This window comes from Dipodomys merriami, unplaced genomic scaffold (genome assembly GCF_024711535.1).
Source record: "Dipodomys merriami isolate MVZ:Mamm:240054 unplaced genomic scaffold, mDipMer1.0.p SCAF_6, whole genome shotgun sequence".
In the NCBI taxonomy this organism is placed as follows: domain Eukaryota; kingdom Metazoa; phylum Chordata; class Mammalia; order Rodentia; family Heteromyidae; genus Dipodomys; species Dipodomys merriami.
Genome location: NW_027206179.1, coordinates 600,126 through 622,564, shown reverse-complemented (window position 1 = coordinate 622,564; position 22,439 = coordinate 600,126). Strand labels below are relative to the sequence as shown.

The following is a 22,439-nucleotide window of genomic DNA, read 5'->3' as shown; positions in this document are numbered from 1 at the left end:
GCTGTGTTATGAAATTTTAAAACAAAAACAGAACAAATAAGCACAACTTTAAATTGAATTACATGAGCAAAATTTCACCAGAAATACATACTTCAGTGCAACAAGATGTTTAGAATTTGTCAAATAGTACTGAGTTTGGGAACTGTGCTAAGAAACAGCATATATGCATGTTGCTGGTTTGTTTGTTTGTTTTTGTCAGTTGTGGGGCTTGAACTCTGGGCCTGGGCGCTATCCCTCAGCTCTTCAGCTCAAGGCGAGCGCTCTACCACTTGAGCTACAGAGCCACTTCCGGTTTTCTGGTGGTTTATTGGAGATAGGAGTCTCACGGTCTCTCCTGCCCGGGCTGGCTTTGAACCACGATCCTCAGATCTCAGCCTCCTGTGTAGCTAGGATTATAGGCGTGAGCCACCAGCGCCTGGCTCATGTTGCTGTTTTGGTAATATCTCAAAACCATGTTGCAGGGTCATTGATCCATTTTCTTTCAATCTTAATATGAGCAAGAAATCTATGGAATAAAAACAAATGAATGTACAGTGTGTGGGAATTGTTTTCATGTGTCATTCATCCTTTAATAGGCAGACCTTTTAACTTTTGCTTATAGCCAGATGACTATGAGGAATATGGAGAAAGGTATGTAGAAACAATGTGGGAAAACTTTCATTACTCTCACATAGCGCCCTGCAGTGTATGAATGTAAGGTGTATTTGAAAGCTTCTGATTTTCCCAGCTCATTTCAAATAGGTCAACAAAATGACATTGCAGAAAAGTCCTGTGAATGCAAGCAAAATGAAAAAGCCTTTGCTTGTCTTAGTTACTTTCAAATATGTGGCAGAGCAGCTGGGAAGGTGGCTCAGTGGAAGAGTGCTTGCCTTGCATGCATGTGGCTGTGGGTTCGATTCCTCAGCACCACATAAGCAGAAAAAAAAGCCAGAAGTGGTGCTGTGGCTCAAGTGGTAGAGTGCTAGCTTTGAGCTGAAGAGCTGAGGGACAGCGCCCACGCCCAGAATTCAGGCCCCACAACCCACCCACCTCCCCCCAAAAAATACATGGCAGAACCCACATAGTAGAAAAATGTTCTGATTGTAAACATTGTAGAAAAGCTTGCTTCCAGTTCCCTCCAAAGACATGAAAGAACTCTCCAGAAGGAAAACCCTATGGACATAAACTGGTAAAGCCTTGAGATCTCACAGTTACATTCTGCTCTATGACATCATAGACCAGAATGACATCTATGATGTCATAGACCAGAATGTAAACAAAGTAAGGCATTCATTCATCAGTTTTCTATAAAGATATGAAAGACAACTACACTGGAGAAAAACCTTCACGAATATGAGCACAGTAAGAAAGCCTTCAAAGGTCTCAGATATCTTCAAGTGCACAAAGCAACACATAATGGAAAAGTTCTTGTGAATGTAAACAATGAAGTTAAAACAATTTCCTTCAGTCACAAGAAGCTCATTGGAAAAAACACCCTATGTGTGCAAGTGATGTGGGAAAGTCTTCAGTCTCAATTACCTTCAAGGACATGAACTCAAAGCAAAACCCTGGGAATGTGAACAATGTGCAAAGTCCTTCATTTATCCTTGTCTTTTCAAATGCATGAAGAATCATACTGGAGAAAAGCCTTACTGATAAGCAATGTGATAAATTCAGACTGCACACCTTCCTTCAATGACTTGAAACTATTCACATCGGAGAGAAACCTTATGATGTAAATATTGTGGGAAAGTCTTCAGGCATCACGGTTCCATTGGCGTACATGAAAGAATTCTAGCTGGAGAAAAGCCCCATACATGTAAACAATGTAGGAAGCCTTCAGTGGCCACAGTTTGCTTGGAAGACAGGAAAAGTCATGCTGGAGAAATTCTGTGAACATAATGATCAAACTTTAAGTCCTTTCAAGTCCATATGTATTATGTATACTTAACAAATATGAAACATGTATGAGGTTAGCAAATCATGATTAAAAAAGGACAAATGGAAATAAAAGTCCCACTATGATTGAAAAAACTATCTACCAACACTACAAACAGGCTGAAAATTCAGTATTTCCATAGGAAATTGAAAAGTATATATATATATATATACATATATATACATACATTATATATATATATATATATAATAATCTCAGTCAGTGCTAGAATTCTGAAGGCATAGCAGAGGCAAATGAGTAAGTAGAAATATTCACCTAGCTGACAAATCATAATCAGCATATTTGAAGAATGAAAATTACGTTTTGTTGGTCTGGGGGTTTGAACTTGAGTCCAGAGTGCTGTCCTTGAGCTCCCCCCCTTGTCAGTGGCTCACACCTGTAATCTTGGCTACTCAGGAGGCTGAGATCTGAGGATCATAATTCAGAGCCAGTAAAGGCAGGAAAGTCCATGAGACACTTCCACAAAAGCTCAAGGACAGCCAGGCGCTGGTGGTTAATGCCTGCCATTTTAGCTACCCAGGAGGCTGAGATCTGAGGATCATGGTTCAAAGCCAGCCTAGGCAGAAAAGTCCGTGAGACTCAGCTCCAATAAACCACCAGAAGAAAACAAGTGGTGCTGTCGCTCAAGTGGTAGAGCAGTCACCTTGAGCTGAAGAGCTGAGGGACAGTGCCCGGGCCCAGAGTTCAGGCCCCAAGACCAACAAAAAAGAAAATGAGGGGAGGGGGCAGGTTTTGAAGACTAGGCAGGGGTATGAGGATGAGGAGGTGGCTATATTCACCCACTGTCTGATGCATGGAAACACCATCGTGAGACCTGTCTTTATGTTCAGTTCACATGAGAGGAACGTCCTTGGAAGTGAATCTTTTTGGTCACAGCATCGTGGGGAGTAGAAGAGGCTTCAGTGCAGGGTGTGGCTGTGGATGAGGCTTTAGCCGGGGTGAGTTGGGTGGCAGTGGTCAGCTGTGTGCTGAGCTGGTTGAACAGCAGCAGGCACAGGACACCTGGGATTCTGCAAGGACAACGCTAGCCATGCTCCCCGTCACGCCCTTACACTGGCAACACAATGCATGTCTTCTCTGGCCTTCATTTTTATTTAAAAGTTTTGCACTGGTACTGGGGCTTGAACTCAGGGCCTGGTGCTCTTGCTTAGCTTTTTTGCTCAAGGCTGGCACTCTACCCCTTCAGTCACAACTCCACATCTGGATTTTGGTGGTTCATTAGAGATAAGAGTCTCATGGATTTTTCTTTCCTGGTCTGGCTTTGATTGCAATCCTAGATTTCAGCCTCCTGAGTAGCTGGGATTACAGGTGTGAGCCGCTGCTGCCTAGCTTTTCAGGATGGATTTCTTGAAACACACCATGAAGTCTTCATGTTCCTTTTAATGTCTCCAAGAACAGCTGCTCAGATTTTCCAGGAGAAGACAGGTTGTAGCTTGTAAGATCTTTCTAGTTAGCCTGGAAAGATAATATTTGAGTAAATGATATCTAAGACCATAAAATGATAGGTGACTAGAGAATGCTAACTTACAAGTTCCCTTTAAAAACAAGGAAAGAAAGGTGAAATGTATCAGGTTGATTGTACTCAGGTCAAAAAGCTCACTTTGTGATTTGATTGGTTAATTTGCTTTGTTATAATAATTTTAGGATTGAGGCGGGGTCAGCAGTGTGACCCAAAGAAGTAGGGGTGTAGCTCTTACGCTAGGGGTGTCGTTCAATTATTGGAGGTGTGGCCTGAGCACCAGGAGTGTATGTAAAGTATCAGGAGCTTGGCCTGTGTTAGGGGCGTGGCCAAAATGTTAGAGCCCCAGTGTGTAAGTCCTGCCTAGCAAACATCAGACACAACACATTAGGACCAACACTAGATGGTTAGGTTTTGCTTTATCACCTGAGCCACACCTTTAGACTTTTTGCTTATTTATTTGCTTTTTTTTGGTCACATGGGTCTTGAACTCAGGGCCTGGGCACTGTCCTTCAGCTCTTCAGCTCAAGGCTAGCGCTCTACCACTTCGGCCACACCACCACTTCTGGTTTTTCTGCTTATGTGGTGCTGAGGAATCGAACCCAGGGCCTCATGTATGCAAGGCCAGCACTCTACCACTGAGCCACCTTCCCAGCCCCCATTTATTTGCTTTTTAAAGTCTATTTTTCCAGATAGGGTCTTGTATTTTTTCCATGGTCAGCCTCAGACCAGATCCTCTTATCTTCTTTTAAATAGTTGGGATCATAGGTACACACCACCATGCTTGGCTTGTTTTGTTTTGTTTTTTTTTTAATACTTATTTTATTTTGTGGTACTAGGGTTTGAACTCAAGGTTTTGGGCTCTACTCCACACCCCAGGCCTGGCTTGATTTTTGAGATCCCATCTTACTAACTTTTGCCTAGGTTGGCCTTGAACTGTGATCTTCCTGTCTGCCTCCCAAGTATCTAGTGTTACAGGTGAGGAACACCAGCTGGGGTGCAGATTAATCTCTTTGTAACAAATTTAGTTTAAACTACAAAAAGTTATGTACAGTATTGGGATAATATGAAATTTTGATACATAGTAAAAACTTTCAAATATAGTAACTTTCTATGTAGTCAAATCTTTCAAATTTCTCCCTTCAAGCTTCCTTCCTTCCCTCCTTCCCTCCCTTCCTTCCTTCTATCCCCTTCCTGCCTTCCTTCTTTTCCCTTCCTTCCTTCCTCCCTCCCTTCCTCCCTTTTTTTTTCTTTGTGTCAGTGCTCACACTTGCCTAGCTTCTTTTTGCTCATGGTTGGCACTCTACCCTCTGAGCGACACCTCTACCTCCCACCTTTTTGGTGGTTCTTTGAGGATGAAATGTCTCAAAGACTTTCCTGCCTGGGCTGACTCTGGGCCTTGATCCTCAGATCTCAGCCTCCTGAGAAGCTAGGATTACAGGTGTGAGCCACTGGCCTGGCTGTGTGGTGGTTATTATTTATATTTGAGATACGATCATGCTTTACGCTTGGGCTGCTGCTCATGCTTTCTCCTATGACTGGGCGAAGAAGGCTCTCGGCCATTTGGTGGAGATGGATTCTCTTGAACTTCTGCTTGCCTGTTTTCCCTTAGCCCACGGCTTATCTCTTCCTGCTAAGCGCTCAGGGCCGCAGGTCTGCGCAGGGCGCCTGGCCAAGGCCATCAAACCACTGGGATGGGTGGGGAGTGGATGAGCTGAGCCACCCGGTCAGCCAGCGAGTCGCTGGGCTGCTCAGGCATCAGGTGACGCCTGGATGGACAGGGCATGCAAATCCTCTCTGGATTTCCTGGTCCTTCGGAACCATTTGTGGTATTGATCCCGGACCTGTGGAGGGGAGCATGCTGTGGGTGGGTGCGCTTGCCAGATGAGGAGGCTGGGGTAGGGAGAGGTGGGATGGGGTGGGGGTGGGGTAGGGGGTGGCAGGGGATGGGGGTACCTGCTGGCTGAGCAGGCAGTAGACCAGGAAGAGGAAGATGCCCTGCAGGCTGTTGGCGATGGTGAACAGGTACGCCAGGACCCGCGCCGCCGCGCCCACCTGCAGGACGCCCAGGATCCATGTGCAGCCCAGGATAAAGAGCTGGGCGACTCCTTTAAATGCCAGCATCCTGGGACAGGGAGACAGAGCAGAGACAGACAGAGAGACAGAGCGCCGTGATACCACCAGAACAAACGCTCGGATGTTGTTCTGGCTGCCCTCCTCTGGCTGACTGCTCAGGCTGAGCTGGGAGGGTCACTGTCATGACGTTTCACACTGTGAGTCTCTTTCCTGGGGGGACACCTGTGGTCCTGTGAGGACGCTCACACGTAGTAAAGTTCTCATAATTTCATGGGTGCCTGTGGCTCGTGCCTGTCATCCCAAGCTACTCAGAAGGCTGAGATCTGAGGATCGTAGTTCAAAGCCAGCCTGAGCAAGAAAGTCAGTGAGACCCTTATCTCTAACACCACCACACATTTGTGCACGCGTGCTTGCGTGCTCTCGTGCACACACACTCAAAAGAGCAAGAAGTAAAAGCTGTGGCTCAAGTGGTAGAGCTCTAGCCTTGAGCACAAAAGCTCAGGCTCAGCCCACAGGCCTTGAGTTCAAGCCCCAGGACCAGCGTGCATGCGCGTGCACACACACACACACACACACAAACACCAGTGCTTAAAAGGACTGACTCAAGTGGTAGAGTACCAGCCAAGAAGCATGAGGCCCTGAGTTCAAACCTTTGTACCATGAAAATATATAAATGGGCTGGGAAGGTGGCTTAGTGGTAAAGTGCTTGCCTTGCATGCATGAGGCCCTGGGATAGATTCCTCAGCATCACATAAGCAGAAAAAGCTGGAAGTGGTGCTATGGCTCAAGTTGTAGAGTGCTAGCCTTGAGCTGAAGAGCTGAGGGACAGTGCCCAGACCCCACAACCAGCAAACAAACAGAAAGAAAGAAAGAAAGAAAGAAAGAAAGAAAGAAAGAAAGAAAGAAAGAAAGAAAGAAAGAAAAAAAGAAAGAAAGAAAGAAAATATAAAAACAAAAGAAGAAAGCAAGACCAGATCCTTGCATTCATAAAGGTGACAGTGCATTCAAACAGTGAATCACTAAACATTGACATGCGAACTGTCGTTCCAGCAAAGCATTCTGGGAGAGTCTGATGTTGGTTAGGATTTCTTCGATTGGTGGGAGGAATGGTTGGCTGGAATGGCACATGTAGGCTGGAGGGTTGAGTGGGAGGTGGCGTCACAAGCTGGGTTCAGGGATGGACAGTACGTTTTGGGGGTGTTAGCAGCACCCTACTGGATGTTAGTGGGATCATGGATGGATGTTAGTGGGATCATGGATGGAAGGTTGACTTTTTTTTTTTGGTTGCAGAGCTTGAATTCAGGGCCTGAGCACTGTCCCTGAGCTCTTCCGCTCAAGGCTGGCACTCCTTTGAATCACAGCTCCGCTTCTGGTTTACTCATGGTTCATTGGAGATAAGAGTCTTATGGGGAGTTTCCTGCCGGGGCCCCGGCTTTGAACTGAGATCCTCAGATCTCAGCCTCCTGAGTAGCAGGATGACAGGTGTGAAGTCACCAGTGCCCCGCACATTTGTTAACTTTGTATCCAGTCAGAAAAGGGACACCAGGGCCACACAGTGGGTTTGGCTTTGGGGAGCACACGCGTGCGGGTCATCTCACCTGGTGTCCCAGAGGGTGGACCCGTCACGGCTGAGGGTGGAGAGCCTGCTCTTCACCGCCCACAGGGTCAGCAGAAAGCACACCATGTTGATCTTGAGGAGACCAGGGGAGCGCCGTGAATGCCCCTTCTGTTTCCTTGCAGGGCTGAGGGTGAACCCCAGGACCTCACCTACACCCCAGCCCTACACCAGCCCCACAGGAGTAGAAGTTGAGCAATTTGATCTCCTGTCAGGCCACCCAACACCCATGGCAAATGGCAGTCTTTTCCATCTCTAGTGGAAGCATCAGAATCTGGAAGTTTCAGGAACACAACCCAACCCCGGGGCCAGCCTGCGGCATTCCCGCTCCCTGGGTGTTCGTAGCGCCCTGCCCAGATGGGTATCAGGAGGTCTGAGGAGTCACTCACAGAGATGATGGTGCAGACCGGGCCGAGGAAAGCCCACACGAAGCCCTTCTCTGTGTTCAGCCAGCAGCTGACAGAGACACAACCGACAGTGCAGATAAAACCTTCTTCCTTCTTCCCTTCCTTTTTTCTTCTTTTCCCCTCCTTCCTTTACTTTTATATTATGATGATGATGATGATGTTTGTTATTATTTTCTAGTCCTGGGGCTTGAACTCACGGTCTGGGCACTGGCCCTGAGCTGCTTTTGCTCAAGGCTAGCACTCTACCACTTGAGCCATAGCACCACTTCTGGCTTTTTCTGTGTCTGTGGTGCTGAGGAATGGAACCCAGGGCTTCATGCATGCTAGGCAAGCATTCTACCACGGAGCCACCTTCCCAGCCCCTCCATTTTAAACTTCCTTTCTCATCCCTCCTTTTCTCCTCTCCCTCCTTCCCTCCTTCTCTCCCTTTTCCCTCCTCTCCTTTATTTTCCCCCCTCCCTCCATCCCTTTCTCCATTCCTTCCCTCTTTCATTCCTTTCCCTTACCTTCCCTCCCTCTTCCTCTTCTCCTCCCTCCTTCCTTTCCCCTCCCTCCCTTCCTTCCTCTTCCTTCCTCAATACTAGTGTGTCTCTTCTGTGACTTTCTGTAAAGACCTAATGGGGAAGAAAGTACACGTGGTTTATGTCCCACACATGTCACCTCTGCGAGGACTCAGTGAACCATCAAGCAGAGGTGACATCTCTCTTGGATGTCATACTTAGTTTGAGATGGCAAATAAGTCAATGGTCCTGAGATAAACATGGCCAAAGTAGAACACAGACATGTAACTCTGTGTGTGTGTGCGTGTGCGTGCAGTCCTGGTGCTTGAACTCAGGGCCTGGGCACTGTCCCTGAGCTGCTTTTCCTCAAGACTAGCCCTCTACCACTTGAGCCACAGCATCACTTCTGACGTTTTGGTGGATCATTGGGGCTAAGGGTCTCACTGGATTTTCCTACTCAGGCCGGCTTTAAACCACAGCCCTCAGCCCTCAGTCTCCTGAGTAGCCGGGACTACAGGCTGGGTCACCTGTGCGCAGCTCCACTGCATCTTTGCTGCACGGAATTCATCCCTACGAGCAGAATCCCTGTTTGCCCGCCAAGCTCTGGAGTAAACGCGCGGCATCCGCGTTGGTTCCGCGCGGCCGGAAGGGCTGGGGCGGGCGGTGGCGGCGCTCACCGGGCAGGCGTGCCGTAGAGCCGAGGCCGGGCCGCCGCGGCCGCGGCCACCGCGACGGCGGGGAGCCCGTAGCCCACGGGGAGCACGAGCGCTCGGAAGCCTCTGCTCCTGGCGGAGGAGTGCGGCACCGTCAGGTGGCGGGCGGCGAGGAGCAGGTGCAGCGCCTCCAGCAGCATCCAGGTGAAGGCCGCCAGGTAGAGGTAGTGCAGGGCGCCGGCGATGACGGCGCAGAGCACCTGCGGGGGGGGGGGGGGGAGAAGACACCCAGAGAACCTTGCAGGGCCCAGCGTGACCCACTGCAGACCCCCCCCTGCCCTTCCCAGAGAACCTTGCAGGGCCCAGCGTGACCCACTGCAGACCCCCCCCCCGCCCTTCCCCTCCTGTGCCCAGACTGGGGGTTGGACTCAGAGTTCTGCCGTGCTGGGCAGGTGCTGGGCAGGTGCGCTACGACTCGAGCCTCACCTCTAACCCACTCCGCTCTAGCTACGTGTGGAACACCTTTTTCTCACTGTTTTAAGGCTGGCCCCGCCCAGACTGCGATCCTCCTGTGTGTGCGGCCCATCAAAGCTGCGTTACAGGCGCGCACCACCCTGCGTGCCCAGCCTCCTCTGCTGAAGTGGGGTTCTACGGACTTTCCCCCGTTTATCTGGGCTGACCTGGAATCACAGTCCCGCCAAACTCTGCCCCCCGAGTGTCCAGGATCAGTGTGAGCCGCCATGCCGGTCTACTTTCTCAGTGCCATTTCATTTCACAGTCCAAGGCGGCAGCCTGGCTCCGGGCGGCCTTGGGCGGGGCAGGGGCTGGGGGCCGAGGGGCACGGTGGGTACCTTGGGCTCGGTGCGGTGGATGGCGGTGAGGAAGAGGAGGTGGGCGAGGAAGAGGCAGATGGAGAGCTGCAGGTGCAGGGTGGTGCTGAGGTTGCGGATGGCCCTGCACAGGAGGAAGGTGAGGGCCGCCAGGAGGAGGCAGAGCAGGGAGAGGCCGAGCCCCACTTGGGTGAGGAGGGCCAGGGCGGGGTCGGCCTCCTGGGGGGGGCGGAGCAGAGGCGGTGGTCACTGCCTCCGCTTGGGGTCAGTGACCGCCCCCCACACCCAGACCCATTAGTATTTGGCTTAGCACGTTATAGAAAGAAGGGCCCAGGGAAATTTGTGAACTTGATGGCTAAGTGTGACCAGGCTTGGAGTTTTAGATTACAAGAGATTCTTACTCATATTTTGCTGCAGTGAGCATTTAACACAGGGCCTGGCGCTCCTCCTAGGCAGCTGGTCTACCACCTTGGCCACGCCCCTCCCCAAAATCACACCACAGGACCACGCCCCCTACCACAGAGCCACGCCCATCTACTGTGGAGCCCTGCCCCTTCCTCCAGCCTCACCCTCACCAGGAGCCCCGCCCCACGTCACGAGCCCCGCCCCTGCCATGAGCCCCGCCCCACATCACGAGCCCCGCCCCTGCCAAGAGCCCCGTCCCTGCCATGAGCCACACCCCTGCCATGAGCCACGCCCCACATCACGAGCCCCGCCCCTGCCAAGAGCCCCGTCCCTGCCATGAGCCACACCCCTGCCATGAGCCACGCCCCTGCCATGAGCCCCGCCCCACATCACGAGCCCCGCCCCTGCCATGAGCCACACCCCTGCCATGAGCCCCGCCCCACATCACGAGCCCCGCCCCTGCCATGAGCCCCGCCCCTGCCATGAGTCAGGTCCGCAGCTCATTTTTGCATTGGTTAAATTTTTTAAAAAAATAATTTCATTGTTACTATGAATGTGGGGTGCAGAGGGGCTACCATTTTAGACGCCAGGTAATGAGTGCATTTCCTTTTCTGGAACGATGTCACCCCTTCCATTATTTTCCAGCCAATTTCCCCTCCCGTCCCTGCTCACAAGTTACATGGGTGCATTGGTTGTTTTCAAGGTCGGGTCTGCTAGGCAATCATCCTATCTGTGCTTCTCTGGGACACTGGGCATGACAGGCACACGCCCCTGTCCTTGCCCCACTATTTTGGTTCCCCTGTAGCCAGGAAAACAGGCCAGGCGTGTGCCACTGCACCCAACCATTGGTTGAGATGGAGCCTCATAACATTTTGCCTGCGCTGGCCTCGAACTGCCACCGTGGCTACCTGATTCCTCCCAGGGAAACAGAATGACAGGCTTGAGCCACTGCACCCAGCCTCGAGTTTAAGTGTGTGTGTGTGTGTGTGTGTGTGTGTGTGTGTGTGTGTTTGCCAGTCCTGGGCTTGAACTCAGGGCCAGGGCACTGTCCCTGAGCTTTTGTGCTCAAGGCTGGCGCTCTAGCCCTTGAGCTACAGCTCCACGTCTGCCTTTTGGCGGTTCATTGGAGAAAAGAACTTCAAGGCCTTTCCTGCTAGGCTGGCTTTGAACCATGATCCTCAGATCTCAGCCTCCTGAGCATCCAGCAGCGCGCGCGGCTCCTCCCTGAGCACTTGTTTCACTTCCACAGCTCCCTGGGTGCCGGTCTGCCGGCGACAGCGGAGGCTGCGCATGGTCTCACCTGCCTGCCATTGTGGGCCATGAGTACGGCAAAGCTGCTCAGGTGGGAGCAGCTGCAGGTGGTGCTGGAGTTTCTGGTGTCCACCGTCTCGCAGCCCGCGGTGACCCAGTGTCCACACTCACCCCGACCACTGAGCCAGGACACGCAGAGCACCCCACGCCGCGGCCCAGCGCTCACCGGCTGCAGGGACAGGACAGGGGCGAGAGACACGGGCTCAGAGATGAAGGCCCAGGCTGGCCTGGGAAGGGCTGGCTCTTGGGGTGGGGGGCCCCAAAGCCAAGATGCACAACCAGGGTGTGTCCTGAACTCAGGCTCTTCCCTGCCCATCGCCCGTCCACCGGAGCTCACACGGTGGGAGAAGGTGAAGGTCACCGGGGAGCTGAGGTTCTGCGTGTCCCGGTGGCTCAGGAAGGCTGTGATGACATCGGAGAGCAGGACTGCTGTCAGGTGTGGGCCCCAGTTTGTCTCAGCAGTTGCCTCCTGCTCTGACTCGAGGACCAGCGGAGCCTCAGCCAGCAGCTTGTCCATCTTGGGAATGGAGATGAGACCCACCATGGCGGGGCCTGTGGGCCAAACGCAAGGATGAGCTTGGGGTGCCTCCTCCTCAGATGGACCCTTCCTCCCGTGGCCTCACCCCTCTCCCATGCTCCATTAAATTGTGTATGCTTTTACTGGGGTAGTTAATTGGAAATCAGTCTCATGGGCTTTCCTTTGCAGGCTGGCTTTGAATGCAATCTTCAGATCTTAGCCTTCTGAGTGGCTGAGATTATAGGTATGAGCCACTGCACCTGATTTTGTATTTTTTTGGTCCGGTCATGGGGCCTGAACTCTAGGCCTGGGCACTGTCCCTCAGCTCTTCAGCTCAAGGCTAGCACTCTACCACTTGAGCCACAGTGCCACTTCCGGCTTTTTTCTTCCCAGCCCTGAACCCAATCATTTTGAGACACAGCTCCACTTCTTGTTTTTGAGTGGTTACGTGGAGATAAGAGTCTTGCAGTCTTTCCTGCCAGAGCTGTTCCCCCCCTTCCACCCCCCCCCCCCGATTGTGGGATATGAACTCTGGGCCTGGGCACTGTCCCTCAGCTCTTCAGCTCAGGCTAGAGCTCTACCACTTGAGTCACAGCACCACTTCCAGTTTTCTGGTGGTTTATTGGAGATAAGAGTTTCACGGCCTTTCCTGCCTGGGCTGGCTTTGAACCGCCATCCTCAGATCTCAGCTTCCTGACTGGCTAGGATTACAGGCTTGAGCCACTGTCTCCCCGCTTAACTCGTTTTTTTTTTTGTCCGTCGTGGGGCTTGAACTCTGGGCCTGGGCGCTGTTCCTCAGCTCTTCAGCTCAAGGCGAGTGCTCTACCACTTGAGCTACAGCGCCACTTCCGGTTTTCTGGTGGTTTATTGGAGATAGGAGTCTCACGGTCTCTCTTGCCCGGGCTGGCTTTGAACCGCGATCCTCAGATCTCAGCCTCCTGAGTAGCTAGGATTACAGGCGTGAGCCACCAGCGCCCGGCTTTAACTCTGTTTTCAATGACATCTTTTCCTACCAGGAGGCCTCAGTGCCATGGATACCATGTTGGCCATTACCTGGGTGACTGGGCTTCTGGGCCAGATCCCAGGTCAGCTGCATCTTTGTCTGATTCTGACTCAAGGTGACTTGCCTGTCACCTGGAACCTGCAACTCCAGGGTCAGTTCTGTGAAGATGGAAATAACACAAGCAGAGTTAGATGAGGACAAATATGTGCATGCATGTGTATATATAATGCATATATATGATGCATATAATGTATAATGTATGTATGGTGTTATATATAATGTATATATTCTATGTCACGTATATAGTCACAGAACAATAGTACATATATTGTGTGTAATGTAGGTGAGATTGTCATTTGCAAAGGCTTAAAATAATAATAGCATTTACACAGCAAGTGTTTGACAATCTCAGGTTCAACAGACAAATTCCTCAGGACACACACACTTCCAGAACTGACACAGGAGAAAGTAGAAATGTTAAAAAAAAGACTGCTCAGCACCAATTGCTCATGCCTGTAACCCCAGCTACTCAGGAAGTTGAGATCTGAGGATCTGAAGTTGGAAGCCAGCTTGGGCAGGAAAATCTGTGAGATTCTTATCTCCAATTATCTGCCAAAAAGCTGGAAGTCTGTGACTGTGCCCAGCCCCTGAGTTCAAGTCTTGCAACTGTGTGTGTGCACACGCACACTGACCTGAATCCTTTCTAACTTTCTTTACAAAAGACAGCAGGAGGGAAAAGTATTGCAATGATTCTACAAGATATCACAACAGTACTAAGTCTTACAACCTTAATCATGCACCAAAACCTTCAACAAACATCCTGCATTTGTTAGAGACTTGAGGGCCGTCAGGCACTCGTCTGTGGTGGGGGTGGGGCCCGCACCTGTGCCTGCAGGACCCAGGAAGGTGAGTGACCCCTCCGGCAGGGTCTGGCCCAGGCCTCTCAGTGTGTTTTCCAGGTCCAGGAGCAGCTGAGTGGCCGCACAGTGCTGCTGTGAGCGAGGCAGGGTCTGCAGGTCCCCAGGGGTCTCCAGCAGCTCATCCAGACTCCCCAGGACGCTCTGGAGGATGGAGGGCAGAGGCAACGTGACCACAGGCCAGAGAGACGGCATGGAGAAGCTAAACCACCCGGCCACGGGCCCAGAGACCCGAAGATAATCCAGAGCGGATGGAAGCTGTGCCCAGGTTGAGAGCAAGAGAGAAACTAGTGAGTACACTTGGTGTATGTGCGTGTGTGTGTGTGTCTGTCTGTCCTTCCACAGGCGGCAGGACCCCGCCGCCCCGCGGCCTCTCCTCTGTCAGATCGCAGCTGCCCTGGCCTCCCCCGCGCCCCGCTCACCTGGATGGCGTCCGCTGTGTCCCGGGCTGTGTGTGGCTGGAAGTCTCTGGTCAGATTCTGCATCTCCCCCAAGAAGGCGGCCAGAGCCTGGGGGGCAGAGGGGGCGCTCAGAGCCCGGCCCGCGCGGGGTGCGTGGGGCGGCCGAGGGGCCTCACCCCACCCCGGCCCCGCTGCGCCCCTCACCGGGCTGTGGATTCCGGGGGGCGCCGTCCAGGCAGGGAAGACGACCCCTGCGGGGACAGAATGGTCTCGGTGGGCGGGGCTGGGGGAGGGCGGGGCGGGGCGCTGGGAGCGGGCGGGGCGGGGAGCGGGCGGGGCGGGGCTGGGGAGCGGGCGGGGTGGGGCGGGGAGCGGGCGGGGCGGGGAGCGGGCGGAGCGGGGTGGGGAGAGGGCGGGGCGGGGAGAGGGCGGGGCGGGGTGGGGAGAGGGCGGGGCGGGGAGAGGGCGGGGCGGGGTGGGGAGAGGGCGGGGCGGGGAGCGGGCGGGGCGGGGAGCGGGCGGGGCGGGGAGCGGGCGGGGAGAGGGCGGGGCGGGGAGAGGGCGGGGCTGGGGAGAGGGCGGGGCGGGGCTCGGGCACCTGTGCACGCGGTCCTCCTCGGGTCCCCGGAGGGCCCCGGCAGCGGCCTCCAGCCCGGGGGGCAGCGGCACCTGTAGGACCCCACGGTGTTGACGCAGACGGCGGAGCTGTGGCACTGGTGCTGTCCGGAGCGGCACTCGTCCACATCTGGGGAGACAGGAATGGCTCAGACCCCGTCCCCGCCCCGCGGGAATTCCAGGTGGTCAGCCGCGGAGGCGGAGGGCCAGGGGCTCGGGCGGACGCCGATGAGCGTGCGTAGGGCCGTGGGGCGTCTGGAATCGCGTCCCATGTCAGTCATCAGCGGACTGGGACTCCAGGTCCAGCCAGGGCGCACGGGGCGTGGCCAAGCGGGCGCCGCAAAGCGAGGGGCGTGGCCAACCGTGGACTCTCCAGCCGTGGGCGTGGCTAAGCGTAGGCAGGAAAGTCAGAGGCGAGATGAAGAGGGGCGTGGCAAAGTGTAGGCACGCCCAACAGTGGGCGTGACCAGACAGTGGTATCTAGCCAGTGGGTGTGGCCATTCAGGGTGTGGCTAAGCGGTGGGCGTGGCCCCCGCCGGTGCCTGGGAGTGGCAGAGTCTGCAAGCTGCGGACCTTCACACTGGGTGTGCGTTGGGCCTTCGGGGGATCCCGGGATCGGCCTCCAGCCGCGTCGGCAGCGGCACTCGTACCCGCCGGCTTTGTTGAGGCAATGGGCGGAGCTGTGGCAGCTGTGGTGGCCGGAGGTGCATTCGTTCACGTCTGAGGACAAGGCGTGAGAGTCAGAGCCTGCCCGACCCTCTGGCACCGCCGCAGCCAGGCAGTCTGCCTCTCTCAGCCTCAACGGTGCCCACCTGGTCTACAGACTAAGAACCCCGGGGCGTGGCCGGCGGTGGGGCGTGGCTCAGGGGTGGGGTGTGGCCTGGTGACGGCCGCAGCTCATTGGCTGAGGTGTGACTCATCATGACTCATTAGCTGGAGCGCTTGCCTCCCTCGCACAAGGCCCCAGCGTTCACCCTCAACTCCCTCGCACAAAAGGGGCCAAACAAAGCAAAAGACATTGTGCCTTCCAGACAGGTGGTCCAAGATGGAGCCACGCCCCACCACGTAGCTCCGCCCACAACCACGCCCACTGAACCCACGCCCACTACCCAGGCGCCCAGCACTAGCCAAGCTCTACCAGCTTAACACTGTAGTTTTAAAATCTTGACAAGATAGGAGTTTTCTCCATTGTTTCTGTCTCTGTGTCTCAGCACACCATCCAAGGATCTTAACACATCTCACATGTCCACGGTGTTTTCAGAGAGTGGGGTCCTGACCTTGGCACCGCCTTGCAGCTAGACGTTTGTGCACAGGTGCGCGCGCACCTGTCCAGCCCGGCTCACGCTCTAGGCGCTTTTACAGCCATTCCTTGGTGATGGGGAGGAGGGTGGGGTCTCACCTTGACACGTGTTCTCACTCTCGTTCCTGAATATTTTGTCCCCAGACTCGAGTGCATATCCTGGGCTGCACGTGCAGTAGTAGCTCCCTTCTGTGTTCTCGCAGTCTGCAAAGTTCCCACAGTACGTCCTCAAAGGTGGCGCACACTCGTTGATGTCTGCAACACACAGGCCAAAGGTCACCTGAGTTCTCTCAGGAGGGAGACTCCCCCATCCCCAGCCTGACCCCCAGCACTGGGGCTGATCTTGCTTTTGAAAGAATCTTGGGCTGCGCTCTGAAGCTGGGCTGCACGGGGAGCAGGCCATTCCTCAAGGCTGATCAGTCAGCTTTACCCTGAATTCTCAGGGTGACACGCAGGATTTAGGCACAGTGGACAGTGACAGGGTAGGGGATGGGCTGGAGGCTCAGCACCTCCCTCTCCTAGTCCGAGGGCAGATGGACGCACAGACTCCTGGCCACCCAGGTCCTTTCTCCACAGGAAGCCATGCACATTGATTTCTTGTTTCTCCCCTTCTTTTCTCTCCTTCAGTGATGGACCCCAACTGTGACCCATGTCCCCCACTCTCACAGGACTAGACCCCCCCAGTGTGCCCAGCACCCCAGGCCTCTGTACCGTCACAGCTGCCGTCAGGGCTGGTGATGAGCTCCTCGACTGAACTGAATCCCGCATCACAGCGGCAGGTGTCGGCACTGAGACACTTGGAGTTCGGAGGACACCACCTGGCACAGCCTGAGGCAGGGAGGGGGACCAGGTGAGGAGCCAGGGCAGGGGCGGGGCCAGCGCCATCCCGGGGGAGGGCCCAGGGGAGGGGGGGAAGAGGGGGCGGCCCTGTGTCCTCCCTGGGCTGAGGGGCGCGGGGAGGACGCTGCCCCCAGCCTCCAGTGCTCCCTGCAGACTCACCTCCTGCCTCCTGGGCTGCAGCTCCACACAGACTCAGCACCGTGCACAGCACTGCAACGGAGCGGGGGAGGGGTCGGGTGGCTTTGAGGGGTGGGGGTGCCGACCACGCTCCGAGGCTTGCATTATGTCAGCTCCAGGGTTTGTCCCATGGGCGCCTCTGCGAGCCCATGGCCACGGCACTCTTGGGGTCCCTTCAGGACAGGGACAGGGGGCCTGGCCACCCCATCCTCATTCTGCGCCACGGGCAAGGAGCGGGGTGATGCCATCTCCTTCCTGTACCAGGGCAGGAGCAGCCCGGGCCAGGCAGTGCCTGGTCTTCAGGGAAGAACAGAGGCCCCGGACCGGGCATTTCCTCAAATTGCCACCAGCCCAGCTCCCCGTGCCTTCAGACCGCAGAGGGGAAGTTCCCGTGATGGGCTGCGGAGGGGCTGTGCCCCTCTGTTCCTGATGCTGGGCCTGGGGGTGGTTGGCCCCTGCCCAGGGCAGGTCCTGTCTGGTCTCCATTCAACAGAGAGATGCAGTAAAGGGACTGAGCAGGTTAGAAAACAGAGGGAGAGACAGAGACAGACAGACAGACAGAGTAGGAGGACAGAAGGATGGGTACACTCTATAGGCAACTGGGACTGGTCTCCTTACTACCTCACATACTTCTTGCCTGATGCGGCCTCAAATTACGATCCTCCTGTTCTCTGCCTCCTCTGACAGGCAGCATGAATCATTGCAGCAGGACACATAATCATGTTTTAAACACTATGGGACATGTAATATACAACTATGCCAAGCTTTGGAACATATGAATTGATTTATGTCCCCTCTCCCTGGTCCCCAGTTTCTGCCAGAAGAAATAAGAAATAAGATAATAGTGCTATTATCACCCCTATTTTACATAAGGGCAAATCAAAGCTCAAGGAGAGGAGAGCTCATGAGTATCAATGTCACTGAGAAGAGACAAAGCCAGGATTTGAACCTAGGAATCTGGATCCAGATTCTACCATTGCTCTCCATACCATCTGGCTCTCTGGGATGGTGGCTGAGTTACAGGAAAAAGTGAATTCTAATGTCTATGTCTGCATGTACAGTCACGTTCCTTTGTCCCTGTGCATGGTGCCCATACACACTTAGAATGTGCCCTAGTTGGGTGTGGCAGGGTGTGCCTCTAGTCCCTGCTGTTTGGGAGGCTGAGCCACAAGGATTGCTTGAGCTGTCTCAACAGCAAACTAAAGCAAACTAAAGCAAACACACACACACACACACACACACACACACACACACACACACACACACACACACACACACACACCTACCTCTTGAAGAAGCTGACAGCACTGAATTTGTTTTAAATTTTTACACTATTTAAAGCCTGAAGCTGGTGGCTCAGGCCTTTAATCCTAGCTACTCAGGAGGCTACTCAGGAGGCTGAGATCTGAGGATCAGGGTTCAAAGCCAGGCCGGGCAGAAAAGTCCATGAGACTCTTATCTCCAATAAACCACTCAGAAAATCTGAAGTGACTCCTTTCAGTGGTAGAGCACCAGCTTTGAGCTGAAAAGCTGAGAGACAGCGCCCAGACCCAGAGTTCAGGCCCCAGGACCAATAAAACAAGTCTTTTCTACACTATTCAGTGCTGTTCAAAGTGTTCCCAGCTTTGGAAAAAAAGTCATGTTTTACACATCAGATAGGAAGTTATATTCATAAGTACCAAGTTATATTCATAATATACACATCAGACAGGAAGTTATATTTATAAATACCAAGTTATATTCATAAATACAAAATATATTCATAAATACCAAGAAACAGGTTACAGCCGAAGAGACAAGTGCCTAAGATATATGCCTCAGCTGCTGACAGGCTCCTCATTGTAAATTATTACTATTCTCACTATTAAAGGAAATGAACACTAAACATATTGATGAGATTTTTTTCTCCCCCAGAGCACAATGCATATGAATATTTCAAAGTATTTTTTATGGCTGGCGCTAGGATTTGAACTCAGAGCCACTCACTTCCACTTGAACTTTTCCACTCAAGGCTGGTACTCTACCACTTGAACCACAGCTCCATTTCTGGCTTTTTGTTGGCCAGTTGGAGATAAAAGAGTCTCACGGACTTTCCCACCTGGGTTGGCTTTGAACCACGATTCTCAGTTCTCAGCTTCCAGAGTAGTTGGAATAACAGGCAGGAGCCACTGGCATCTGCCTTCAGATGGCTTTTGGATTAGAGTATTAGAGGTCAAGTATCAGCTCCTGTCTGGCTTGACATCTTGACACACCTTGAAGAACTCCAGTCCCAAATCAGGATGATGACTACAGATACTGGGAAAAAATGACTTTCCTGTTGGAGAACTTAACATGAGAATGAACATCTGCCCAGCACCTGTGGCTCACACTTGCGATCCTAGCTACTCAGGAGGCTGAGATCTGAGTATCACAGTTCAAAGCCATCGGGCAGGAAAGCCCCCATGAGACTCATCTCCAATGAACACCAGAAAACCAGAAGTGGTGCTGTGGCTCAGGTGGTAGAGCACTCATCTTGAGCTGAAGCACTGAAGGACAGCGCCCAGGCCCAGAATTCAAGGCCCACAACCCACAGAAAAAAGAAAAAAAAAAGAGTGAACATCTCAAAAAAATATCATCCCTGCTGTTATTTATAGAGAAGCCAGAAATCAAGTTAAAGGCTGAGAAGATTTGCTACCATTATCTGTCTCTTGTCATTGTCATAATTCAACTTACCTGGGAGCAGTCTTAAATACCCCTGTCTCATGGTCCAGAAACTGGCAAGGCTGGTCATGGAGAAATACTTGATTCTGGTCTGAATGAGCTAAAAAATGCTTCCTGTTTTAAGGAGAACTTGTGACCAAGATGGTTTAGGAAGCCACTGATCTGAATGTTGTTTTTGAGACTCCCTTATCTGTATGATGTTCATGTTTCCGGAACTCACAGTTCCGTTTTCAAGTATTTGCTTTGTATTAGAAGAAACTCTACAAAAACGCCTTTTGGGGGTGGCTCCTAAAATACTTTGTTACAGGGAGTGTGAAGTTACATATTAGAATACATCTCAACATGTAGAACCATCCGACTGGATTCCAGCATCTGTGTGTGTGTGTGTGTGTGTGTGTGTGTGTGTGTGTATTGCTAATTAACATATTTAGCTGCTTTTCTTTTTGTTGGTCTTGGGGCTTGAACTCTGGGCCTGGGCACTGTCCCTCAGATCTTCAGCTCAAGGCTAGCGCTCTACCACTTGGACCACAGAACCCCTTTGGTTTTCTGGTGGTTTACTGGAGATAATAGTCTCATAGACTTTGCTGCCTGGGTGGCTTTGAACCACAGTCCTCAGATCTCAGCCTCTTGAGTAGCTAGGGTGACAGGTGTGAGCCACCAGTGCCAGGAGATTAAATTTTTTTTTTAAACCCAATTGATTCTGAAATACAGATCCACAGAAAGTTGCAAACACAGCACCAAGAAGTCGTGGGTAGCCTTCACCCAGTATTGGCCAAGGTTACACTTAGATGAGAACATTCCATTATCAAGAAATTGGTATAGTGCATTCATTCTGTGGCATTCTTTGTTGGTAATGGTACCAGTGCTTGAACTCAGGACCTAGGCACTGTCCCTAAGCTTTTCTCAGTCAAGGCTGTCACTTTACCACTTGAGCCACAGTCCCACTTTTGGCTTTCTGGTGGTTTTTTTGGAGATAAGGGTCTCATGGACTTCCCCTGCCTGGGCTGGCTTTGAACCATGCTCTTTAGATCTCAGCCTCTTGAGTAGCTGGGATTACAGGTGTGAGCTGCTGGGCCTAGCCTTTTTTTTTAAATCCTCTTTTTATTTTGACTATTTTTTTATTGTGAAAATACCATACAGAGGGGTTACATGAGCAAAGTAATGAGTACATTTCTTATAAGCATTGTTGCCTCCTCCTTTGTTTCCCCTTCCCATTCCTGCTTCCCCCCCCCCCCCCAGCTTTTATGGCATTACATGTCTCTTTATGGAAGAGACACCATCCCCATAGAGAACTCTTCATGCTCCTCGAGCTCCCTTCCCTTTTGGTGGTGGTGACGGGGAGTGGGCAAAGGGACTTTGATGAAAATGTTGGAAATTTCCATGGTAGAGCTGATCTACTTGCAGTTCAAGTCTACCTTGATCACTGAGCTCTGGTGACTGAGATGTTTCTCCTCTGCTGCAGTTTTCCTGTTTGTAAATTGGGGATTGTGTGTGTCACACGCATGACAGGAGAGAAAGGAAGGCAAGGCTGGCCCAGGCCACCCCACACAGAAGCCACGATCCCGGTTGCTGGGTGATTTGTTTTTGTGTTGATCTGTTTTTCTTTTCTTCTTTTGTTCCCTCTCGCATTGTTTCATCTTACAGACAGCCTTCTTGGCTTCCTTACTCTTGATTCTTTGAAAGATCAGCAATCCACCCAGATCTGCCAGTCCCGAGCTCCTGGGATCGGGGGAGACTGAGCGCTTCATGAGGCAGCCCCTGGTAGAGGCCTACCCGGAAGTGAATCGCCTCAGAATCCGGAAACCGGAAGTCGGTGAGTGGAGGCCCTTCGGAACCGGAAGTTCTGATTTCCTGCCCCAGAAGCCAGAGAGACCAAGCTGAAATCTCCATGCGGGATCGCCAGGAAAGTGGGAAGAGGTCTCGGGAATCCAGAGCTAAGGTTTTTTTTTTTTCTTCCAGAATCCCTGAATGCCCAGAAAATAGCATTTAAAAAAAATCAGAACCTGTGAGCAATTGAAAGAAGGCTGAGGCTGGATATGAGTTGTAGTCAGACACTGGAGGGGAAGAAGGGGAGGATGATTCTGTCCAGAAGAGATCACCAGAGTGTGAGTGTGTGTGAGTGTGTGTGTGTGTGTGTGTGAGTGTGTGTGAGAATGTGTGTGTGTGTGTGTGTGTGTGTGTGTGTGTGTGTGTGTTGCAGCCTGTGATGTCAGCCTTGTATTGTAGGACAGTGGGAAGAGGGTGAATTCTAGGGAGAACTATGCGGGATACTATGGAGTAGGTCTCGGAGGGTTTGGGGAGATAGGGAAGGGATGTTGACGTCAAATAAGAAGCAAATAGCGGGGCCAAAATTGGAACTGAATCACTCAGCTCAGAAAGCACCACAAAGCCAGGTAGGTGGGTAGGGGTGACTGTGTGGTGGCGGCTTCGGGCCATGTTTTCAGGTGACTTCCTTCCCAGGGGATGAACTGGAACCTGTCTTCTATAGGAAGAGGGAGATGTTTTCAAGCAGGTGAAAAGAAGAGAGATTGTGGGGAAGGTGTGGACCAGAAAGACCCCAGCATCACCGTGTTTGTTGTAGTAGTTCCCAACAACACATGAATGGATAAATAAGAATGAAATAAATACTCAGAGGCCAGTCATCCCAGCTACTCAGGAAGCTGAGATCTGAGGATCGTAGTTTGAAGCCAGCCCGGTCAGGAAAGTCTGTGAGACTCTTATCTACAGTAAACACCAAAAAAAACAAAAAACAAAAACAAAACTGGAAGTGGAGC

At 52.4% G+C, this 22,439-nt stretch overlaps 1 protein-coding gene across 1 annotated transcript; it reads right to left on the bottom strand.

Annotated features, from left to right (window-relative positions):
• Positions 1-3,526: 3,526 nt before the first annotated feature.
• On the bottom strand, positions 3,527-19,794 carry LOC138813756 (adhesion G protein-coupled receptor E2-like). The gene is made up of 18 exons (XM_070002156.1): positions 19,678-19,794; positions 16,948-16,998; positions 16,660-16,776; positions 16,048-16,203; positions 15,222-15,368; positions 14,632-14,778; positions 14,238-14,284; positions 14,055-14,141; positions 13,599-13,776; positions 12,766-12,873; positions 11,533-11,747; positions 11,185-11,364; positions 9,501-9,698; positions 8,674-8,909; positions 7,479-7,545; positions 7,073-7,164; positions 5,355-5,523; positions 3,527-5,242 (listed from the first exon to the last, which is right to left on the bottom strand). Exons 1-18 carry the CDS (start codon positions 19,733-19,735, stop codon positions 5,150-5,152), a joined length of 2,346 nt encoding a protein of 781 aa, XP_069858257.1. The 5' UTR covers positions 19,736-19,794; the 3' UTR covers positions 3,527-5,149.
• Between the last annotated feature and the right edge of the window lie 2,645 nt (positions 19,795-22,439).

What these genes read in the sequence shown, in the direction of transcription:
- LOC138813756 (XM_070002156.1), bottom strand. Translation starts at nt 19,735, where the DNA reads ATGACCAGCCTTGCCAGTTTCTGGACCATGAGACAGGGGTATTTAAGA. An exon ending in TCCACCCTCTGGGACACCAG is followed by an intron (nt 5,524 to 7,072) that starts GTGAGATGACCC and finishes TCCCTGTCCCAG; the next exon opens with GATGCTGGCATTTAAAGGAG. An exon ending in ACTGCCTGCTCAGCCAGCAG is followed by an intron (nt 5,243 to 5,354) that starts GTACCCCCATCC and finishes TCCCCTCCACAG; the next exon opens with GTCCGGGATCAATACCACAA.